The sequence below is a fragment of the Acanthochromis polyacanthus genome, chromosome 18, assembly GCF_021347895.1.
Source record: "Acanthochromis polyacanthus isolate Apoly-LR-REF ecotype Palm Island chromosome 18, KAUST_Apoly_ChrSc, whole genome shotgun sequence".
Taxonomy (NCBI): Eukaryota; Metazoa; Chordata; class Actinopteri; family Pomacentridae; genus Acanthochromis; species Acanthochromis polyacanthus.
This window is the reverse complement of record NC_067130.1, coordinates 27,005,953-27,030,552: the sequence shown is the minus strand read 5'-3', so window position 1 is coordinate 27,030,552 and position 24,600 is coordinate 27,005,953. Positions and strand designations below refer to the sequence as shown.

General features: G+C 39.5%; 1 protein-coding gene across 12 annotated transcripts in view; it reads right to left on the bottom strand.

Annotated features, from left to right (window-relative positions):
• Positions 1–24,600, bottom strand: part of vav2 (vav 2 guanine nucleotide exchange factor) — a 256,224-nt gene that overhangs the window by 34,423 nt on the left and 197,201 nt on the right. For 8 of the 12 annotated variants that reach the window (XM_051938884.1, XM_051938886.1, XM_051938891.1 and 5 more), the window contains exons 5-10: positions 19,129–19,234; positions 18,802–18,816; positions 17,008–17,106; positions 14,356–14,424; positions 12,166–12,266; positions 427–526 (exon numbers count right to left, since the gene is read on the bottom strand). In XM_051938884.1, the coding sequence (XP_051794844.1) occupies positions 427–526; positions 12,166–12,266; positions 14,356–14,424; positions 17,008–17,106; positions 18,802–18,816; positions 19,129–19,234 (490 nt within the window). The remainder of the gene's footprint in view (positions 1–426; positions 527–12,165; positions 12,267–14,355; positions 14,425–17,007; positions 17,107–18,801; positions 18,817–19,128; positions 19,235–24,600) is intronic. The other 4 variants (XM_051938887.1, XM_051938890.1, XM_051938893.1 and 1 more) reach the window with 1 other exon arrangement.

Below are 24,600 nucleotides of genomic sequence, written 5' to 3'. Positions count from 1 at the left end.
TCAAAAGATAACTGTTTATTGTGCGCCGGTTGTTTCTGTCAGAATCGTCGCGCCTCTGTCGTCACTTAGTTACGCCCGCCTTCTGACTCTACACTTCATGGTAATTCGTCCCGCCAGTTTTAGGAGAATCCAGCCTCGAGCCTGATGGAGGGTAACTAGACCCACCCTGGCAGAGAATTAAATTCGTTGCCGTGGTTTGTCTAGCACGGCTAGGCTAGAATTTCCCTTCAGGGAGGAATAAAGTGATTCTGTTGATTCTATTCTACTTTACTCTGATTAGTACATAAACAGCCAGATGTACTGAACCATACTTACTCACTTGTGTTGTTTCCGTTTTTAAAAAAGCTACATAATTAATAAAATTATATTTTTTCAAAACAAAAATTACATAGCCAGCTGTCTGGGTTGAGTAGTGAAAGACCTCACCTCTACTTTAATCTTTACATCCTCTCGTGTCGCTATTAGCTCATCCAGTGTCTTCTGGGCATTTTCCATGTGGCTGCAGTACTGACCATAGATCAACAACCTGAGAGGGGGGGAAAAAAAAACCAACAACTATTACTCAAAAAGAACCACCACTGTCACAGCTCATCATCCTGCAGGAACTCAAGGAGGAAATGACAAAGTCAGAAAACTGGAGAAATAACTGTCAATACTTGCTTATGTTTGATCCATCTGTGAGTTGTGTTCATACAGTATAACGCCCCAAAGGTACACACCAGTACAGTCATGTATGCACACACATCATGGTTCTATACTGACAGTAATGTGATCACAATGCATTTACCTCAATCACATCAAACGCACATTTTCCCAAAATTGAAGAAATATGTGAAAGATCCAATTCACCCTGTAAATCAAAATATATATTGAAGGAACATACATAACAGGCCCACTGCAGCTGTACATCTGTCGCTTCTTTTCTATTTTTATTTCAATTTTGAAAATGATATCTATCATCTATTTTTTCATCTAATTGTTTTTTAAAACTATTTTTTCCAATGTTCATTTTACTCTCGTTTATCCTTTATTTATGCATTTATAGGGCTTACTTACTTTTACTACAATGATTATTATCATTTTCGCCTCATGCTACTTTTCTTTATTAAACTTGTTTCTTCTTCTTGGATATGGGTTTATATTATTTTATCTGGTGTTGTATCAATTTGAGTATTTTAACCATGCTTGAACTGATCAGTCTTCTGTTTTTCTATGGTCTTCATGAGTATTTTTTTTCCGCCATCTGTAAACCACTTTGTAAACTCTGACTTAAAAGCCAAAATGTGTTTATTTATGTTATTTATGCGATTATTATTAGAAGAACTATCACTATCAGTGTTAGTATTATTAGTAGTAGTACAGATAATGATTATTACTATTACATTTTTATGATTTGGGAATTATTTTTACCATTATTATGAGCTCCAGATGACGAAACATTAAAGCCACTTATGACAAATCTACAGTTGATGATGTGACTGAGATATTTTTAGATATCCTTGAGGAGCATGTGGGCTCAAAACACCCGTGCAAAGCTCAGTTATATGGTTAACAATGAAAGAAAAAGAAAAAAAATTAAGTTTAAAAAGGACTAATAAGGTTCTTCTCAAGGTCTACAGTGTTGAAGATGAATAATATCATTGCAAAAACACAGATAAAAATTAGATTACACGTCTGAATCGACAATTAGCTGTGAACTGTCTTGGAGCCTTTAGGCGATGTACCGCACATTAATTTTAAGATTAATAATACAATTTAACAGGTCAGTGTCTGAGTCATTCAGCACTATAGGGGGGCAGATAAATGAATAAATGTATAATGATTAGGAAGATATTCCGATTCCCAGGGCGATATCCGGAAGGGGCAACATCCTCTTGCCAATAAGCTGTAATCACAGAGAACTAATGAAAGATGGAGCTTTATATCATTGCAGAGTTCCTCTTATCAGCATGTGAGAAAAAAGAAATAAAAACCAGTCTTAATTTCGGGGCAGCAAGGATATGAGAGCTGTGTTCATTACATATTACAATGGGACACTGACACAGATCTGCCGGTTTCGACTGGGAGGGAGTTCAAAGTCATCTTGCCCGGAGGATGCCGCTGCACGTGGCACACATTCCTCACACTGAGTCAAAGTAGGACATTGGCATAGCTGCTGTAGTGAAAACCCACCACCACCACCATCCCCTCGTGGTAAAATTGGCACGTCGGACTGTTAATCTGAATCTTAAGCGAGGCAAGGCGGTGCAGAGCGCTGGCAGCCTGACGTCTAATCAAGCCTCTGATAGATCTGTAGTGCAACACTGCAAACACACCAGCCAGGGAAAGTTTGCATAATGGAGCAGTGGTGCAAACACAAAACAAAGCATGCGTCATGCCTTTATGTCTAAGTTCCACTAATTGTGTTTGTCATGTTTTCAAATGGGCTGCACAGTGGTTTCGTGGTTAGCACCGTCACCTTGTAGCTAGAAGTTTGTGTCCTAGCCTGGGATCTTTCTGCATGGAGTTTGCATGTTCTCCCTGTGCACGCATGGGTTTTCTCCAGGCTCTCTGGCTTCCTCCCACAGTTCAAAAATATGCTCAGGTTAATTGGTAACTCCAAATTGTCCTTAGGTGTGAATGTGAGTGTGCTTGTTTGTCTCTATATGTAGCCCTGAGATAGACTGGCAACCTGGGTGACCCCGTTACTCCTGGTCTACAAAGCACTGAATGGTCTTGGACCAAAATACATCCCGGACTTATTAGCTCAATATGAAGCATCCACAGCCTTCAGGTCATCAGAGACAGGTTTACTGTGTGTTCCCAGAACCAGGACCAAAAGTAATGAAGCAGCACTCAGCTATTATGCTCCTCAGCTGTGGAACAAACTTCCTGAACACCTGAGGTCTGCTCAAACTGTCGGCTCTTTTAAATCAGGCCTGAAAACCAGATTGCTTACTACAACTTTCTCTTAAATTCTCAATCTATTTTCTTGTCTTTTAATGTGCTTTTATGATCTTAATGTCTGCTTTTATGTTTTATTTCTTTGATTTTAACGTATGTCTACATTTAAAGAATTTTTCTGAATGTATGTCTTTGCCACTGTAAAGCACCTTGAATTGCCCTTTGTATGAATTGTTCTATACAAAAAAATTTGCCTTGCCTTGCCCTTCTTTCACTCTAAGTCAGTCGGGATAGCCACCCCACGCTCCCCACACCCTCCACACCCCCACCCTGCGAACCTAATGAGGATTAAGCGGCATAAAGATAATGGATGGATGGATGGATGTCTTCACATTGGTGTGCTTTATAGTTTTTCGAGCCTGAAAATAGTTTTCTTTCCTCCTCCCAAGTGGACTCTGCTATAAACAACTTCTTAAATCACTGAAAATCTGAGCCGTGTAGGGGAATAAATACAAAAAAGAGCTGATTATGCACAGAATCCCTCCAAAAGAGCAACAGCAATTGGTTAAACTAGAGTGTTGATGTATCACACGGTGTTTCTGAAATCTACAGAACCCAAAATTGGCTCCTGGTGCATTAATTGACAATTTTGCTGCTGCTGGTTAAAGCAAATATTGATATAAAACTAAATTATCGCTGCACAGGTTCAATATGTTAACCCCAAAACACTGAAGTGCACTTTCAGCGACAAATTCGACTCTAGCAGTGTGTTTAACGCCGCGAGTAAGTGTCGTGTTTTACCAGAGGTGGAACTCTGAACACCGTATTTTTGTTGAAGCCGTTCGTCAGACGATCGTCGTTGGGTCCACAGAGATCAGCCGGGGATGATCGGTGGATTCCAGGCAGCGGTTGGAGTAAAAGCCCCCCTGCAGTGATGCTCCTGCTCTGGTTAAGCCCTGAGCTAACAAGGCCCTGATTAAGACTTGATCCACACTCGGGGAGACAGCTCCCCTCGGCTCCTCCAAGACGACAAAGTGATGGAGATTAATGGGAGTCATGATCAAATCGGCCAGAGACACAAATCATAGAGTAAGTTATCAGGACATAATGCAAGAAGAAGGGTGTCTTTCTTCCTCTATTTTTCAAGAAGCGGTTCCATGACAGGAATGCAAAGAACTTCTGCTGTGGAACCATAAATGAAGACTTTTTTTTTCTGCTGATGTGATTTCATGGAATTATTTTGAGCGACAAAATGACGGTGAAGCAGCCACTCTGGAAGCGATACAGATGGAAAATGCTCAGCATTGTTCATTAGCCTGTTTGTGCGAAGGCTAGTTCTTGTTGAGTTTTCATTCATATTCATCAGTGCACGGCCGTAATGAAGCAAATCTGCTGAAAAGGGACCAAATTAAGCTCCACTCGCAGCAATGACGAGGACTAAGTGCATAAAAATGATTAAAAGAGTAATTTGTTTGCTCATCTGGCTGGGTTTAAAAGGTAGCCATCACTTTTTTCCTTAATGTGTGTGCTTGTAAATATATGTCCGAGCCTCTTTTAGCTAATAGCTTTGGTTTTGCAGCACATTTCATTCAATTTATTGTCTTCAGGCAGGTGCTTTAAGTAGTGCATGATTCCTGTTCGATTCCAGAAGGTGTGGGCTGAATATATGAAAACTAAACAGACATAAGTTATTTTCAACAGTTGGTGGAGATCAAACCGGAGTTGAAAGGTGGGTCATTAATTAGCAGCAAACACAAACTGAAATAAATGCTAATGGTGCCACATAACCTGTTTTCCATAAAAGCTTCACATCATTAATATTTTACTTACAGGTATGGGTTCTTTCAGCGTAGAATGGTGAAAAAAATCTAACTATAAATATTAAAAGGCCTGATTAAGTAATAATAAATAGAATAAATATGATCTATGGAACTCAAAAATATATAATGACAGTATATTTTCAGGGAGTTCTATAAATGTTGGCATAGTAAACAATAAAAAGTAAAGTACAACTGTATTATTGCTATTTTCCGATTATTTTCCGATATTTCTCCTACTGGTGCCGTGTTCGGCACCTCGGAAAGATAATAAAACACTCTCTATATTGAAAATAATACAGTAATTTGTTCAGCAAATTCATAAAATATCCCACCCAAGGTCACAAAATCACACAACTAGTCAAACAAAAACTGGATCCTTGTGGAAACAAGAGCACATTTAATAACAGCCTTTCATCTGAGACTTGAGAGAGCAGTTGGGAGCTTTGTGCTCTTCTTGACGACAGACAGCGGAACAAAACAGCTAATGACACACAGGAACACTGCAGCTTCATCCACTCTTCCCAGCCATTCAGCTGTAATTAGTCCACGACACAGTGATAAATAAAACACTCTCTTTTCCTGACACCGTTCCTCTACTCTCACTCGATGTGGATTTCTGCTTGAGTATTTGCAATATGCTATAAATTCTGTTGTGCATAGACTAAAAGCTACTAGAAAAATGACAAAATCTGAGTTCAGGAATAAAAATCAGAAATAAATTACAATTACAAGGGTATCAGCCAAAATAACAAAAGTAATTGTCACAATGTGAGAGTTGTTAAGCCAAATTAAAAAAAACAAACAAAAAACATTCAATATCGGCGAATATGAGCAAATGTTGATTTTCTTCTTCATAATGATGGGAAGGGGTAAGAAATTAGATAACAAAAAACAAACAAACAAAACAAAACAAAAGAACGAAAGACATTTATATATCACAAGATTATGAGGATGTATTATATATTCAGGGAAATATTATTACTACTTTTTAAATTCTTCTTCTTTTTTCCAAAACTTTACTGGGTTCACATGGGTTGGTCATGATCTCTTCGTTCACATCAACATTTTTGGCCGGTTACTTAAAAACAAAGATTAGGGTTTGTATAAAAACTATGTGTACAAATACACATATGCAGTATATAAATACTACTAAAAATAGTAGTAATGACAATAAAAGTAATAGGAAGGATGAAAATGTGTTTCAAAAAGCAAGAAAGTCATAAAAAAAAAGAAAAAAAGGGGGTTTTCGAAAAAAATACTAAGATAGAAAATAAAAAAAATTACATCCAATTAAAAAGAACAAACAAATATGGCTCCATATAATTTTAATGCAAATTTAACACAAGCTTTTGAAATGTTGCAAATACTTAAAATAAAACCAAATGAAAATTACGCTTGTTGCTTCAGAGCAAACAAACTACACTGATGTATAGTGAGATACATGGCTACGTTACAAATGACTGTAATAAACAGAATAAAAGATGCCAGGAACAGTCCAAATGTTCGTAAATTAACAAAACAAAGGAGAAAAAACTCAATAAAACTTTGTCATTAACAACAGAAAATTAGATAGGAAGTGTAAAATCTGCATTTTTAAAATTTTTAGAGCCGTTTCTTTTGGCTTTTTGTTGGCTTTATGAGATAGATATAGCTGAGAGGCAGACAGGAAAGTAGGGAGAAGAACGAGAGGAAGACATGCAGTAAAGGGCCATGAGCAGGAACTGAACCCAGGCTGCTGCGTCTGGGACTAGACCCACTGTTCATGGATCACCCGCTCAACCAGTTGAGATATCTGGGCGCCCTAAAATCTGCAGTTTTTGTGAACTTTTGTAGTGCAAAGCTTCTAAATGTTCATAAAAATATGTACTGTAACACATAAAAACAGCAAGCAAGTGTGAAATCTGACAATTACCAAATCAGAAAAAGCCATTAGAAAAGCTACAGCAGTGCAGGAAAAAGGGTGAAACAAAGCATCAACCTCTACATACCCCAGAGTTTTCCTTTGGGTTGGAGAGTCTGCAGTAAAACTTCACGCTTCTATTCTTTTCAGTCCCAGCTAATATCGCCATGCTGTGCCGGTCTCCTGCATAATGAGGATGCTGCCGTGCATGTTATTTCACAGAAAATGCAATTTTGAGAAACTGTGCCCTGGGCCTTTCACCCCCTCCATCGTCACGGAGCCCTGAGAGCCAAACCAGGAAATCTCCCCGCAAACCAGAAGTGACAGGCTGTGGAGCCAGCTAATATTCTCTGACACATGGCATTGGGACCCCCTCACCTCCACTCAACACATCCAGCGCACAGCAAATGGAGGAGAACATGGAGCGAAAAACCTTCACTAAAGAGGCTCATAGTGCAGCCATGATTAGACACTGCATGGATATCTGGGAGCCAGATTACTCTGGAAATGAGTTGGGGGAATGTCGCAAATGAGTATATCAACAAGAGGGCACTTAGATGCCCATTAAGTTTATAGAGCTTCTTCTGAGTGCACTTTTCCACTCAGCCCAGGTCTGGCTGTTTGAGAACTGAGAAGATAAAGCAGTGACATTTTCACGTGGCATTCTGCTCAATGACAAATAAGGGGAAAAAAAAGCTTTTCATCTTTCGCACCAGCGTGAGAAAAAAAAAAAACACACAAGCACATTGTTGTAAAGGTCACAGGGACTTACAAGCATAGATAACCAAATTAATTATGCTGAGCCAGGTCCTCAGGAAAATTGCCAGGATGCCTGAAGTCCAAATCCCCCGGTCACTGTTGTTTATCGCCACGGAGAGGAAGGACGCCGCAGTGGTTGATAATGAGGATGGTATACACGTCAATCACACACACAGTGAAAGCGGGTGACGCACCGAATCTGCAAATCTAATGAATCGTGTTCTGAAAATAACCCCGTGTTGCAGTTTTGGAGAATGTCGCGGAAGTTAAAATACCAACAATGAGCAGCATGTCATCGGCAAATTTGTTTATGAATGGAAGGTAAATGTTAGATATTTCTGTCAGAGATCATAGGTTTAAAATCCATTATGAAACAACCAAGCAGGTTATATGTGAACTTCCCCAACTCGTTGTTCCAACGATGCCACAAGATAGATTTATATTTTAGTTTTGTGTGCTTCGAACTAAGCAGTCCTGCTTCAAGATGATGTCCACCATACCCTAGTCTTCTAAAAATGATCGTCCTATACAACTAAACTGCATTCTCATTTATCTTCTAAAAGAAATGCATATACTCTGTATAGATATGACTGGGATGTACTGGGAAAAGCATCAATTTTGAAGAAGCCACAAAGTCTAAAAAGAACAGATAAAGAACAACAGAGAAGCAGTAAAATCAAGAGCAAAGAAATGTCACAAACAAATTTGATCTGGCAGAAAGTACATTTCCCTTAAAATGTACCTGAGAATACAGTGGAGTTGTATATGTATGAAATTTTGTGGTGACTTGATTGCACAAGTTCCGAACATGGCTTTCACTAAAGAAGGCTCACATGGCATGTAGGACTATTACTCTGAGACTTGTGCTTTGCTTTTTCTAGTTGTTTACTTTTGTTTTTCATTTGCAGTTAGGCTTAGATAAGCAATATTATGTAGTAAGGTTTGGGAAAACAGCAGTTATGGTTCACAACGAGTCTAACTATTTGATTGATTGAAAAGAAACAACGGTAAAGCAGTAAGATTGTCAATTTTAGACATATTTGCAATAAGTCACAAATTAATGTCATCTGAAAGAAATTCCTTTAAAAAAAGCTCTGTAGGACTTTAAAGGAGAATATAACGGAAGTCTGACATGTTTGGAGAGCATCATCTTGAAACAAGACCCAGAGATGGCAACACACTAAAGTATCATTAAATATCTTAGCAACAATATTCCAATTTATTGGAACAACAATACTATTAATACAAATAATTATTTTGGAAGACTGGGCTTTTCCCACCATAAAGGTGAGTCCATACAGACTAGTTCTCCCAGTTTGGTGTGAAAAACACCTGACAGTCTTCCACAGATCTCTGACCTCCCAACACCATCCAACACTTCTGGGATAAAGTGGAACACCGACCTCGAGCCAGGCCTTATCGTGTAACATCTGTGGTCGTCACTGATGCCTTCATGGCTAAACAGGACAAATCCCAGCAGGCATGTTCCAAAATGTAGTCTTCCCAGAATAGAGGAGATTGTTTATTGCAGAATATTAATTCCCGTGGTTTTGGAATGAAAAGTTCAACCACCGTAAATGAGAATGATCTTTTGGACCGACTGTGTAGCTATAATTACTTTATCAATGATATTTTTGTATATTTTTCAAGATTGACATTACCCTAAAATAATACTCCACGAAACCAACATTATGCTGGACCTGAGACAGTTACAGGAAGCCTAAATTATTCCCACCTCATAAAAAACAAAAAAACAAATAACAAAAATCTCCAAATCAACTCAATGTGCATTATAATTGCTGTAGATGAAGAGGTTTCCAATGAAAGCCACAAGACATGAGGCAGTTACAGAAAAACTTAAGGTACTGAACAAAACAAAAATAGAAAAACGCAACTTAAAAAAAAATCCAAAACAACTCAATACACATTCTAATGCAACTGTAGAAGCTGTGGTTTCCAGTGAAACTCATTTTCTGCATTTCTGGGTTGCAAATGATCCACACGTTGGGCAAGATGGAGGTTAATATCTGTCTCCATTAACTATGCTTTTTAATCTCCATACAGTTGAAATTTTGGCCTTATGACGTCATTTCATGAGCATTACTCTTAGATAATGATAAACCAAATCCAAATTATGCTGAAAAACAGAACAACTAATGTATATCCACCTTAAAAATAAAAAAAATAATAAAAAAACCCTCCCAATTAACTTAATATACATTATAACTGATGCAACTGTAGAAGCTGTCGTTTCCAGTGAAAGTCACTTCATGTATTTTCTGTTTTTCTGCATGTGCATTCTCTGGCTTGCACATACCATAACCTCCACAGTCCTTTTGCGGGAGACCTTTGGCTATCTGGACCTTAACTCTGATCGCGTGCAAGTGAAGTCCAATCAAATCAGAGAGTCCAATGAGCTTAACGAGGAAGGAGAAACAGTGGGAGTGTGTGCATGCGAGTGTGAGATGGAGGAAGAGAATATGTGGCTGCCTCTGTCTATTAGTGAGAATAGAATCTGTTGTGTCACACCAACTTTGTGTTACGAGGCCCTCCAGGCTCGAGGAAGAGGCAGCGACGAACCTATTACCTATGCAAACTGACGTCTCCGCAAGAAACACTGTTGACTGTTTCAGGTTGAAAGCATCAAAGAGAGAGAAAAAAAATATCACAATCACTGTGCACAGGAATATAATATGTACTTACGTATGCAAGAACAGGTACGTGCATATATGTGCACAGCGCAGTGTGTGACTCAGTCCTGCAGTAATGGCAGCATTACTCCAGAAGAGTGGCATATCCATAGCAGTGTATGGAATCATAACCGAAGCCGGAGCCTATCAGCGCCATCATTACCATTACCGATGACGCAGCCGCACTTAGCGCAGCAGGGAGGCCAATCACTGCTCCCCTCAGGGATGCAAATTATCCACACATTGCTCTGCAGCTTGGCAAGATGGAGATGATCTGAGAAGAAAACCTTTCTGCCAATAACTCTCTCCATTCACTGCGTTTTCTAATCTCCACCCAGCTGAAATTTCCTTATCAAGTAATTTCTGTCATAGTTTCTCGAAGAAAATCACTATACACATACACACACATATGTATGTGTATGTATACACATACATATGTTTACACATATGTATGTGTATGTATGCGGCATAGCTCAGTGGGTAGAGTGGCCGTCTTGCAATCGGAGGATTGCTGGTTCGATCCTCGGCCTGTCGTGCTCATGTCGAGGTGTCCTTGAGCAAGACACCTAACCCCTAATTGCTGTTTGGCTGATTTCTTGACTGTTCCTTACTCTTTTAGGATGCGGCATCTGGTACTTCTAGGAACTTCAGGTAAGTCACAGCTTTTAAAGATGGTAGAACTTGATGCCAGCAGTCGTTTGGCTGCTTCTCGCGTAATTCTTCTCAGATCCTTTGATGATAACGTTCTTCTTTTCTTTTCAACTCGCTTGTTTCTGCCATCTTGACTGTTTTTGACATACTTTTTGATGATGCTATTACCTCTTCCCAATTTCTTGGTAATTTTATTGGAAATAAGTTTTTCTGACAGCAACTGAACTATATGGGTCTTTTCTGTAGCCGTTAAGTCCTTTTTTTGTCCCATTTTGATGAAAGCTAAAACTTGCCTAATAATTTGGCGATGATGGTGATGATTTTCTTGCTTTAAATGTAATATAATTTGAAATGATGTCTGACAAATACAAAGTTAGCATAGGAGAAGACTATTTAAAAGTGGGAAGGCCCGGACTTATTTCTAAGACTATGTTTTGGCCAAAAAACCTACTTGCCTAATAATTTGGCACAGGGTGTACATATCTCATTTAAAAATAACTGTCAAAAATTACTGGCTCAGGTAAGACCAACAGTTTTGTTTGGAGATTTTTTCGCTGAACTTCAGGCTGTGTTTACACAGAGTGAAGGAAGTACGAAGGAAGAATGAAAGCAAATTAATAACTTAAGCAGCACAATACCTATAGTACATAGAGCCACATTTTATTTCTAGTACCATCTGTGGGTGCTTGAAAGATGTTGATTCAAGGTGTTTTTCTCCCATTTTTATAAATCAAACAATAAAAGAAATTCAACCTTTTTCATTTGTGACCAAATATCTTTGCCAGACTGCATAAAAGACACTTTTCTAGTTCTCTCTACCTCTAACCATGGTTGTGTTGTTTCCATAGAAGCGCAAGACTTTAAATTACAGTGAAAAATGAGCCAGCAGTGAGTACAAATGTGAACCATGTCATTATTATTATTATTATTTTAAAAAATGAATGCACTTCTACTACATACTGAACAAGAAATACAAAGAATACAGAGTAAAAATGATACGGTTGGGTAAGTGGAGAGACAGATGCAAAGGCATTTTGAGCCTATACACTCTGATGGAGAACAATTTCTTGCGTGCTCTCTCAGCTTTCCCACTAACACGCTTCATTTTAATTGCTTTATTCTCTGAACACTAATCCCCTCAATCCTCCCACTGATCTCTGGATACTCAACTTGATTCAGCCTTCCTAAATTTGAAAGGGCAGAAAAATGCCAGTACCTCTCAACTGTAAGTGGATTTTAGCACTCTACATCCAGAACACAAAAATAGACGGCGTGTGCACAAACACAGAGAACCACATGCTGTATCTGTACACTGAACACACGCCGCATCCTCCTCCTCTTTCAGCACCACGGACAGCTGATGATAAGAGGCTCTTACCCTCCCTGCGCTTCCATTCGCTCGTGAGTGATGCTTTGTGAAACGGGCGTGAAAACGTAGCAAGCTCTCAGAAGAGACTCTTACCGTTCTTTGAAGTCGAGGAAGATCTTCCCCAGGCCGCTTCCTCCGCTGACCATGTTCAGGTCGATGGCTCGCAACAGGGCGAAGTGGACTTTGATGACATCCTGAGAAACCATCGTGATAAAAGTTAGTATATATCCAGCTATTCCATCCTTTATACACAGATACACACTAGACAGGAACAATACAAGCATATTAGATGTACATTAGGTGCACAACATTCAGTACACAATGTTCTTTTCTGCAAAGATAAAAGACTCTTCCCTTTCTAAGGTGTTTCCTTCACCTGTTAGCTGACGTGATCACACAGGTTAGAGCAGGTTACTACCTTTGGTCCCTGTTCCCCTTTGACCTCTGCGGGCCGGAGCCAATCTTCAGGATCAGACCCTATCTCGCCCTAATATTTAATTCAATTTTATTTACATAGCGCCAATTACAATTAAAATTGTCTCCAGACGCTTTACAGAACCCATATGCCTGAAACCCCCGAGCAAGCCCTAAGGCGACAGTGGCAAGAAAAATCTCCCTTTTAAAGGGAAGAAACCTTGAGCAGATCCCAGCTCATATGGGAGGGCCCATGTGCTGCTGGCCAGCTGGGTTGAGAGGGACGGTGCAGAAGGAAGATATGCCAGGACTCTCTGCTCTGGTCAAGGTCAGATATTGTCTATTCTGATGTGACTGAGCAGAGTTGTCTCCATATTGGTCTCCCAACTACAATATATACCAGAAGATTCGAGAGAATTCTGAGAACTGACACTGGCATTGCTTGCATGTGCTGCTGCTCTGTTGGTCACTTCTCCTGATATCGGTAAACCTTGCTTGCAACCTCAAACTGAGTCTCTGGTGTGTCTCTCTGGCTGCCTCCTCATCCTCTCTCGACCTTGCTGAACTTTCACAACACTTTCAATATGTAGCTTCAGTCGGTTAAATTACAGTCTACAGGCCCTGCAATTCCAGCAATGCATTAGTCCGCCTCTAAATACTTTCCGTTCATACACTGACTTTGGCTCTCTGCCATAATGCATAAATCTTCAAAAACAGTTCAAGCATATACAGCGTCATTATTAAAAAGGTAGGAGGTTCTGCACTGTAGTTTTTACAAAACATATGTTATTGAAAAGTGCTTTTGATGGGAGGGTGGTATTTTCTGCTGCATATTAAAACACTCAGGTATTAACAGTACGCTACCGAGATTGCATATGTGGGACTGATTCAAATAAAGTACACAAATGAAGGAATGTGTCGGCCATTTTTAATAGTATTTATATAACAATGGAGCTGTGCAGTACAAAAGACTCAATTCATGGCTGTTTTATTGTGATTTAATTGGATTTGTTGCAATAAGAAATGAATGGAATTTTGCCAACCTTATCCTTTTAAGACTCCCTCTGGTGAAAATCAAGTGCTTCATTTTGTTAACATGGACATATGGTGCTTTATATTGCCAGAAGACAAATTATGAGTGAAATAAGCACTGTGACTGGAACTGACAAACGAAAATTCAGACTTCTGGGGCTTCATGTGTAAGAAACCTAAGGACCTGATCCTTTTAACTTGCATCGCGAGGCTTTCCATGTTGGTGTCCGGTTTGAACATGTATAGTTGATTTACAGCGGCTATAAAAAGTAATCCATTCCCTTGGAAGTTTTCCTATTTTGTTGCTTTTCAACATTGAATCATAGTCAATTTAATTAGCATTTATGACAAAAATTAAGGTAGTGAGGGATAATTTTTATGGAGAAACTTCTAATTTGATCAACTTCGATGAAGTTTTAGGGGTTAAATCATCGACATCAACTACATGTTAGCCAAGATCCTAAAACTGGAAAAACTGGTATTTTCAAGCACAAATTTTTATTTGGGATCATTTATGTGTTTTTTAGTTAACAATATTAATATTGTAGAGCTAGCATTAGTTTGGATAGATGATTGATTGTGGTCTTTTTATAAGTAAATACAAATGTTTATACCATGGCCTATTGCCATTAACCACTATTCAACATTTCAAATTGCAGTACATACCAATCTGTGAATTTTTCATGTCTTTACACCTCTAATATAGACTAAATATGCACCACACATGCTGTCATTCACTCTGCCAACCATACACATCATGAATTATTCACTCGACGTGAGGAAACCTCCAGTCGTGCTGCATAGACATCATTTTCTTTTGCTTGAGCGGTTGCTCACCTCAAGGTTGACGAAGATAGCCTCCATGTCTTGGGGACTCAAGACTTGCTTCAACGGGATCATGTAATTCTTGAAGAGAAACAAGAGCCAAATCAGTATTTTCTATACTAAATATCTGTAAATTTCCAAGTAAATACTGAAACTGGCAGCTTTTTCATGTCAAAAATGTGCTTGTAGGATTAAATAAAGCTGCCGCTGAGCTTTTAGTAGATCTGTGAGAATGTGCTTGAAGGACAGAACAACGGAAAGTTAACTGCAGCAACATGGAAAATCAATACCCAGGCTACACTGTAAAAGGCATTTAAATTCAGGCTGTAACACTGAGTGTGCCGTAAATACATACAGCTGCTGTGTATGTTGCACTTATGCTCCAAGGGGAAAAAAAAACAAAACAAAACTGCCTGTTATTTCTCCAATGCAGTTTTATGGCTGTCACATTTCATCATCATAATGATAACAAATAGATCAACTAAGAAGCAAACGAAGGGATGACAGTCTTTATTAACCCCAACTCAATTAAGCTTTACGAGTCCTCTGTTCGCGAGAAGGTTATTTATTCTCATTTAGACTTGTGTTAGTCTGATGTGGGGAAACACAGGATACACATTTAGTTTAATGAAATTAGTGGAGCGGATGATTTGTGGCGCTCCATCAAATCGCGAATGAAATCTGTCAACATGGAAACTGATGCGTTAGCAGCGTCGATCTCGACAATGGCGCCTTATTACATTGAGAGAGCTGGAATATGTGTGCATATGAGAGTTTACGATGCTTTAAACACACGGAATCTGCTGTTTTACACGGAAGCTGCTTGGCTTTGCCTGCACTTGCTGGCAGTGTTGAGAGAAGTGATTACGATTGCCATCATGTTACATTTGTGAGCAATGCAAGTGCAGAATTACATCCTAAAAAGTCGCCAATACACTTTGTAAATGCACATGAATGCATACAGTGCTGCTGCTGTTATAATATCCCGTCCTAAATTTCCTGTCTACACCATTAAACTCCACATGCAACCTGGCAAAGCTACTAATCATAAAACATGCTAAGATGCTTGTCCTGTTATGGGTAATTTATGAGACTTTATTAAGCCCATGTCAATTACAATTAGATCAGTTCTGACCAGCTGTGCTGCAGCAAAGCAGAAAAGAGCAACAGCAGTATGAAGGAAGGGTGAACAACAAACTCAAGAGAGTTGTTTATAACTATTTGAAAATTACGTTGAATTTATGTGATTCAAATACTAGTTGCAGCATAAATGCGTAACAAGTACAGTCACTTTTTGACAACTTCTCCCACAGTAGCACCTGTGATATGCACTTAAAGCTGCAGGGATCAGCATCCCCTGAGGGGGTCGAGCCAATAATAACTATATCGATCAGCTCCTCTGACATTTGAGCTCCCCAATGAATCTGCCGATATTTGACATTTCCATGCTGTGACCTGGGCCCACAGGCCTGAGACACCAACAAAGAAGAAAGGAAAAGAAGGCGACTCTGACAGTATATGCTTGTGCTAGGATGAAAGGCCCGCTTAACGCTTTTCAGTTACACGATTCTCACCATCAAAATGATTGACATGAAAAATGGGTTTGGCTCTTCCATGTCCAATTCAAAGATGCATAATTGTTTCGAATTTCCTTTGGAATTGTTCATAATTGGGTTGTTGCTTTAGAAAAAGAAAAAAGACTCAGAACTCCAAAAGCTTCAAAATCTCTACAGACAATATATCGTTTCTAACAACAAACTAAAAATGCTGTCTTTACCTCTAGTAAGTTTATTCCATCATTAACTCATTTACATATTAGACTACGGGCTTTATTTAAGGATTTGTATCATTATACACACTGTTTGGATCAGTTGCAGATCGTGGAGGGGGGGGGGACTCAAAAAGGACTTTGAAGGCTGCTAGTTTCTGTGGATCTGAAGAACAACAACAACAATAACAATAATAATAATAATAATAATAATAATAAAAGCACTGTACACATTGGACACTTTACATTCTAAACGTCAGTCATAAATTTATCTGCACCCTCTAATATCTTGTCATTTGCACATTCTTTTACTCGTGTATTCTGTAGATTTTTTTCTACGTTACATTTTCTATATATATTTTTTACCTTATTTTATTTTCCCTAGACTTTATACTATAATATTTTGAATAATATGCCTTATTGTTTACCCCTTTATTGAACATCCATGCTGCTGGAACACCTTAATGTCCCTCTGGGGATCAATAAAGTAATCTAAGTCTAATACATTGGCTTAAGGCTCCAATCCATGAGTTATATACCTAAATGTCTTCTAATACTCCCAAAATACTGTAGCTGATAAATCAATGCAGGATCAGATGTGCTACATGCATAATAAAACTGTAGACACACGTGTGTCAATGAGTTTAACCTTAAGAACACAGAAATGGAAAATTTGAAGATTGTTTCATTTTCATTACATTAAAAGAAAAGAAAAAAAAATCAACAATTAAAAATCTGACTGAGGGACAATTATCCATTCGTGAAATAACCAAAAAATGTGGATAGTGTATGTTTCAGCAATGATTATTTAATTTTTTTGGTGGTACCAATCAAAAAAAATGAACCCACTTACCAACAAACTCACACGTATGATTCACCTATTTTCATAAACTCACCTTCTCAATGTCCTCTAAAGTCTTGTAATACTTTGCTTCAGTCTCCTGGATCTCTACTAAGCAGCAGTTTCTCTTGTCATCTTCTGTCATACCCATTTTCTACAAAAAAAGAATAAGAAATACAATATAATGAGTAAGTACAATCAGATGGTATAATTCTGGATTATTGATCAAGTCATTGTTTTTAAGATTTTCTTGACTTTTACCTTTAAATATTTGCTATTGTTAGCATGGTCATTGGTGCTTCAGTGATGACTTTCACATAGCCAATAAAGAAATAAAAACTTGCCTTATGTCTAGTAAATACATGAATGGAATGCACTGCTACAGAACCAATCCATAATTTGATGACAATACTGGAAGTTTAACATGTTTTAGTCAATTTACTGCAAATTACATCCCACTGGCAACCTGTGCTTCCATGTTTTAGTCATTCTAATACATATTTTCCAATCTTCTAGGTAGCCATTGTTTTCCATTCATTTCCAAACAGTATGGAAATCTATTAGCACACTCGTGAAGAAGGTGTAATCCATCAAATCCATCCAGTTGCATTATCAGCATGGGATAATGCAGTGCAGCCTTCCAATCCAATCACTTCCACTCAATTTACACTTAAACTACTCTACCATGCAACCATAATGAAACACTGACAAGACGAATGCAGCCTTGATGTTGACTGTGACAGATTACACAACTCAAGCAGGTTTCAAGAGTCAGCTATTCTTTGTTTTATCAGAATATTCCCCCCACTGTTACCGAGACGCGCTCCTATGAAGTAATGGGGTGTATTGTATTGGGTTTGGCTAATTGATTCTCCTGAGAAACAAATGGAAACTGATCGCTAATGGTGTCGAAAAAATACATCCAACAAGCTAAAACTGCATAAATATCTGTACAGTTAAGGAGACCGACCATGGCATGAGCCAGCTCAGTGCTGTCCATCCATTAAAAAAATGCTAGAAACATTCACATACAGATTGGCGGACTGCCTGCAGTTGGCAGCAAGACGGGGATGAAATGAGTGGTGATGATTTGGACTTGGAAGAGAAAGGAAGGCATGTAAAGTTACTGAGCTTTTCTCTGTCGCTGTATGTGTGGGTTTAAACAGGCATATGCATGTATATGGAAATGGATCCAAGGTTGACGGGTTGGAAGCATGCAAGCAGGCAAGTTGCGAGGGGGCAGAGGAAAATATTAAAGTCTACATATGGTGTTTCTCATGAGACCTGAAGTCTGAGTAAGCCTCCATGTATGATGTGTGCAAGAGCAGTATACTGGAAGCAAGTCGCTCTAATGACCGTGGCAAACACACAGAGGCAGGCTTCATTTCTCGACATATTTTCTGTGCCGTGGCATTGATATGAGCAGCTCGACTGAGGAAGAACTAACTAGGCCATCTGGTGCAGATTTGGCTGCTGATTTGATAACCAGAGCTGACAGTGAAAGAAATAAAAAAAAGTGGCGCTAACAATGCAGAGTCCAATGCAGATCTTAATCCAGCATGTAATCAACCAATCAGAGAAGCGAGGCTCAAAGCCAGCAGGACAATGTTTATTTGGTTTTTATGTGGCAGCTGGTGGCTGGTCGCTCGCTGACGTCAGTTTAATACTGAAGTCACACGAGCCCTGAGTCATACTTTCAACCAGATGGGGTCTCTTTCCTCTGCCGCCATGCGAGGGGGGGGTCACCTGAGCTAATCGGGCAGATCATCCTTTCGGGATGCTGGGCGTTTTAAATGAGGTGGCGGAGGAGAGTCAGGGTGGTGTGAGTCACGAGCACAGCAGCACTCACCTGCATGTATCTGATCTGCAGCATGAGAAAGGCAAAGCAAGTCAGGTTTATTACCGGTTATGACAGAGACATCTACAGCAAGAGCGATTAGAGACATAACGTCATGCAGATATAGACCGGAAATGACAATGCAGATCATAAAAAGAGCCTAAGATTGATTAAAAAGTGAATGGAGGTGTTTCCTTAGCGGCCTTGCATTCTTGTAATGCAATAATGGGTTTTATATTTATGAGAAAATGAAATCATGCAAAAGAAAATTCACCAAAAGAGCACGAGACGTCTGTCCTAATGATAAAAGTTCAGCGAGTGCGACTCAAAGTTTCTCACCATGGGTTGTCGTACTTCCACCTTAATGATGTCCTCGTAGATGTCGTCGCCATCGTCCTCGCATGGCACGCAGTCGTAGATGTCATCCTCGCCCACGTCGTGCTCGCTGGGGGAAAAACACATGCACACATTGAACAGCCAAACCAACCTTTTAAAAAAAAAAAAAAAAAAGCTCACATGTCCACTTTAAAGTTCTCTGACAGCTGAAAGGCACCGAGCAGTCGAAACCAGCGTGAGCTCGTTATCCTTCACATGAGTGATACCGGTGACCCGGGCAAAGGGGAGAGACGCTGCACCCGGTGTTCACAAAGCCTCCGCTGAGCTGTGCTATTACGTGGCATTTCCCTTTAATGTGTTTATGTTGCAGTGGCATCCAGCTAGCTAACTGACCTTTAATTAGGCAAGCAGCCAGCAGAGCTCAGACAGTTGCTGTGGAGAGGAGAAGCGTCTTCTGGGGGAAGATCCCTGCTCTGTAGAAGCAGCAGTTGCTGTTTGGGAAACTTATGGAGACAGTGGGAATAACCTCGGCGGGGGGAAATGGCTTTGGCGACGGGCCCTTGTTGGTGTAGTTTAATAAAAACAGGGAGCTTTAAGTCACAAAAAAGGGGATAAAATATTAAACAGTGTAAATAAATAAAGCTAGAGTTGCCTGATAAATAATAGAAGACGCGCTTGGCAACATCGTGTTTGTTTAAACAGAATTCCATTTACTTACAATGTATTGAGGCACAGGCAGTATGATGCTTTTGTTTTATGCTGCAATGGACTCAGTGAGTTGCACTTTAGAGCCACATTTTCATGTTTTAGCCTATATTTGGTCACATTTTAGCAAACTGGTAAAATTAAAAGGACGACAACTATCACTGGATGACTGTTATAATGAAGAAACCTCAAACATGTAATGACTTTTGAAGTTTTCCTGATTTCTGAAGTGATTCATTGACAATTATTCATCTTGTACATCGGCAGTATCGTCTGAAAACGGAAGTTTAAATTAATTCTACCAATATGTCGGTGCATTCAGCCTCGATTGAGCTACGACTCCAAGAATGAATCGATTTTCAGCACAAATTGGACCCTATGTCACACCCAGTGCTTGATAAGAATTGATAAGCAACAGTAGCACATTGTGGCAACATCGGGCAAGCAAATGTACCTTCCACCTCCGCCTGTGGGTCGAAATTTAAACCTCTGCTGCCACCACACATTCAGAGCAGCAGCCAAGCAGGCAGTTTAAATGCCCTTGAGCGGGACGATTAATGCCCTCCGGCTCAAGAAATTGCTGTTTTGTACTCTGACCTGTCTGAGCGAGGGCAAGCAAAAACCAGGATTTCTCTTGAATGAATACTTCTCCTCCAAACATATCGGTGTGCGATCCCCGGCACATAAATATGCCCATTTGAGCATTCACTTCACCCCTATCTGTCGAATGAGGGCCGCAACCTTTTTGTCCTTTTACCCAAACTGACCAGATTCAAACAAGAAAAGTTTCAACTTCACTTTAAAGTCCCCGAAATGGGCTATTTTTTAGGGCTCTTTTGATTTTTATTAATTCATGGAAACAAGATTTGTGGGCACGGAGCTATAAAGTGCTGTTAGCTGCTGGATTCTTTCTGCAGTGACGTGGCTACATGGGACCTTCTACATCAGCCTTCAAAGCTAAAATATTCCTCTTTTCACTGTATGTGTGACTAGGGGGATAATAAAAAAAAAGAGAGAGGACAGAACTGCCCTCAATCAAATATTCAGCTCATAATGCTCATGCGGAGGTTGTTTGAAGTTTTAATTGAGGTGGCTTTGGTTCACTCTCGTCTCTGCGCTTCGTCTTTCTTCATTACGTAAAAGTGGCTCATGTTGAATTCTGAAGAGGCAGCGTGGGAGGACAACGACCAGCTGATGCCGTCCCATCAGCCTCTCCCCTCCCTGAACTTTCAGAATACAGTACGGATGTGCTGAACGGAAGAGAGGTTCGTAGAAAAGCTGATGTGCTTAATTCAGTTTTAATCCCACAGACAGTAATGCATGAGAGAGGTCTACAGCAGCAGAACATGGTGTGAGATTCTGAATGAGCTTTAGTAATTATTATAAGAAAATAGTACTGAATTCCACAATCAATATTAACTCGGTTTCCATCACTGTGCTGCTTTTCCTCATTTGTATCTATCGGTGCTGATTAGTGATAATATGTCTGGCTCTGGAACATTTCCTATTGATTAGTTATGGCATTTAAAACCCCTTCATCTCTCACTTATTTAACTGCTCAGTCAAAACAGATACATGTGATGCTTGTTTATTAATGATTACTTATTGATTCCGCAGAGGGCTCGCTGGATTGAACTGAAAGCTTTCTATCTGCCGTTGGTTTCATTTAAATCCACTCCTCCTCAGGGCATCTTCACGTTGACAGGCTCTTAAATCTAATCTCTAAACGCCTCACTGATGTGATCTTTGCTTATATCTAACCATAAAGATCGACCAATGTTTCATTTTGATTACATTTTAGACAACTAGATGTCCATTTTGTCAGTTCTATGGCTGCTGTATAGCACTTCCAATGGAACATATGCAAAACCTCTACCGACATAACATGACTCACTAACGAGCAGAGCCTCTATGACCTATTTATCTTTTCTGCTTGCTCTAGATCATCTTTGTCTCTCTAAAAGCTCCATATTTATAATCAGTGGATAAACATCTTAACTGGCTCTATTTCACTGTCAACATGTATTGATCCTGAGTATAAACAACTACAGTGAAACCAGTAACATGGACCTGATGGGGTAACCTGTATGTTTCGTCTAAATATTGGATGGCAGTCCATTACAATCAATAAAAAAAAAAAAAACATTATTCTTTAGCCGTGATGACATTTCAAATCATCTTCCCTAAAAAGTCCGTTTTCAAAACTAAAGTTTCTAGTATCAGTATTCTATCCTGCTTTATTGTATTCAGTTTCAGTTTTTTATTTCATTTTGATTTACCTTTCCTTCCATTGTCCTTTCTCTAACAATCCCCACATATTTCTCCAAACTATTTCCTGTCTTTCTTTCTTCCATCTCCACTATTGGGCTCTTCTTTACTTGCTTTTTTGTCTTATTTCTTTTGTGTCTTGTGCTGTTTCATGTCTCGTCAAAGCAGGTTTGTCTTGTTTATGTCGTGTGGCTCACTTTTCTTCTGTGTCTCGTTCGTGTCCTTTTGTCTCCTTTCGTGTCTCTTCAGCACATTTCACATTTTACAAAATGTTATCCATTCTTGTTGACATAGGGGGAATAAGCATTTGTTGCTCAAACAGATTGCATTTCTACAACAGAGCGCATGCCATGAAACAACCGAGTCACGAATCACATGGGCTTGGTGAAACTGGCGAACATTTTGGGCGACAGTGTCACATTATCGTCCAGAGCATCATGAGGCAGATGGTGGAGCTGTGGAGCTGACATGCCAGCATCCAACAGGGCATTCTCGTCCTTTTCTTGTCATCTGTGGCATGTTATTATATGAACAAAGCTGCATGTTAAGGTGGACTTTCATAGCCACTGGTCAAAGGACCGTCTCTACACTGGTCCTGTCATCTTATCATTGTCCTTAAAAGGGAACTTCGTTTTTTTTCAACCTGGGGTCATTTCATACATGTGAGTGATGGAGAAATGAATTTTTGACATAGCTCCAGTATTTAGCCAGGCAGGCAGCTTAGCAGCTCAGCTAGCGAAAAGTATGGGGCAACTTGCCCCCCCACGTCAAAGTCCGCCCTAACGTGCTTTTTTTCCCCACACTGACCGGCTCGGATAGTCTCAACGAGTGTCCCACAACATACGAGAGATGAGAAGTGAACGAAAACCTCCACATTACTTGGCGATCGCTATTTGTTGTGGTCTGTATCCAAATCTCAGGACGCTAGAAAGCAAATCTCGTTCCAAAATCTTTTTTCTATGTTAGAATAGAAAAGCATCTTCCTGCTTCGTTTTAATTTTTTTCACTGTTTGCTAGTCATTATACTAATTATAATCCTTCGGAATTGAAATTAAAGCACATCTTTGTTGACATGTATAGATGGCTTTTAGTTACACTCTATAATAATGGCATCACTGTCAACTTCTGTTCATTCTTGGTAGAGCGGAATGTACCCATGCGTGATTCAGACTGACCTCATATGTCCAAGAGATCAGCGTGAAGTGGACACTTGCCTGGGGGCAAACATTTTCTAGATCTTAAGTTCAAGGTTAGAATTAGGTTTGCTAATGGGTGAGGGCTTAGGCATGTATTATTGATGGTCAAGGTTAATGTTTCAGTGTGTCAGGACTTCGGAGTAAATGTGTGTGTGCATATGTGGTCTCGTATTAGGGACATAATTCTGTGGGTGGAGTCACAATGTGGCGGTAGTTTGTTTTCTTTTCGGGACAAAAATAGCAGGAAAACATGATGTTATTTGCACATGTTAATATGAAGACTTAGTTTAGTGTAAGATTAGATTTAGGTTATGGTTAGGCATGCAATTGCTGATGGTGTGTGTTGATGTGCAAATTGTTAGAAAGAGAAAGAGCCAGAAAACACAGTGACATATTTGTAGTTAGTGTAGTGAGACTGTCACACCACAACTTTACCATTTGTCTCTTTGTCCTTTGGGTTTGGGTGGACATTAATAAATCATTCAAATGCAATTATGTGCGTTTGTGTGTGTAGGTGTGCATGTGTGTGTGCATCATAATGCATCAGTGAGATAGAGAGTGGGAGTGGAGGACCAGAGGATTCATGAATTAGGACTGATTTTCTGTCTGATTACACAACGACAGACCAGAGGCTGCCCAGTGCGCTCGCACGCTATCGGCCCGCCAGCCTGGGCTCCATGACATGGAGCTGCAGCGGTGTGGAGGAGGGATGGAGGATGACTCACTACAGCAGAGCTAATGAGCATATATCCCCAGAGGCTTGACTGTCTTACAGGTTCTGTCCAAATAATATGTTTTATTTCAAAACTGGTAAGTTTTTTAAATGTTTTTTTTTTTTTTTTGCAGCATATCGGGCTTAGAACTACACTGCATCCGTGCAGTTGGAACGTGATAAGAACAAGACAAATGACCGTGAGTAAGACATCGCTATACCTCACAATGCAAACATGGTGGACAGCATAAATAACATATCAGTGACTCTGTTGTCCATATATCATGAATCATCAATGAAGGTAACTGAAAAGCAAAGCTTCTCCTAAAAGGAAGGAGGGTCAAAGAGTTTATTCTCTTGGGAGAATTAATGTACATCCATTGCATTAAATTGACATATTTTGATATTTTCTATGTACAAAAATACTTCAAAAAGTTCTCTGCCTCACCAGAAAGCGTAATTTCAAAGGAAACTTTGGGTTTGATGCATCTCTCTCTTTAAAGTTGGTAAGGTCTTCACCATCACTATCACCACTTACTATGTGAAGTGTTATGAGATGACGTGTTGAGAATTTGCGGCAAATTTAAAATTTTA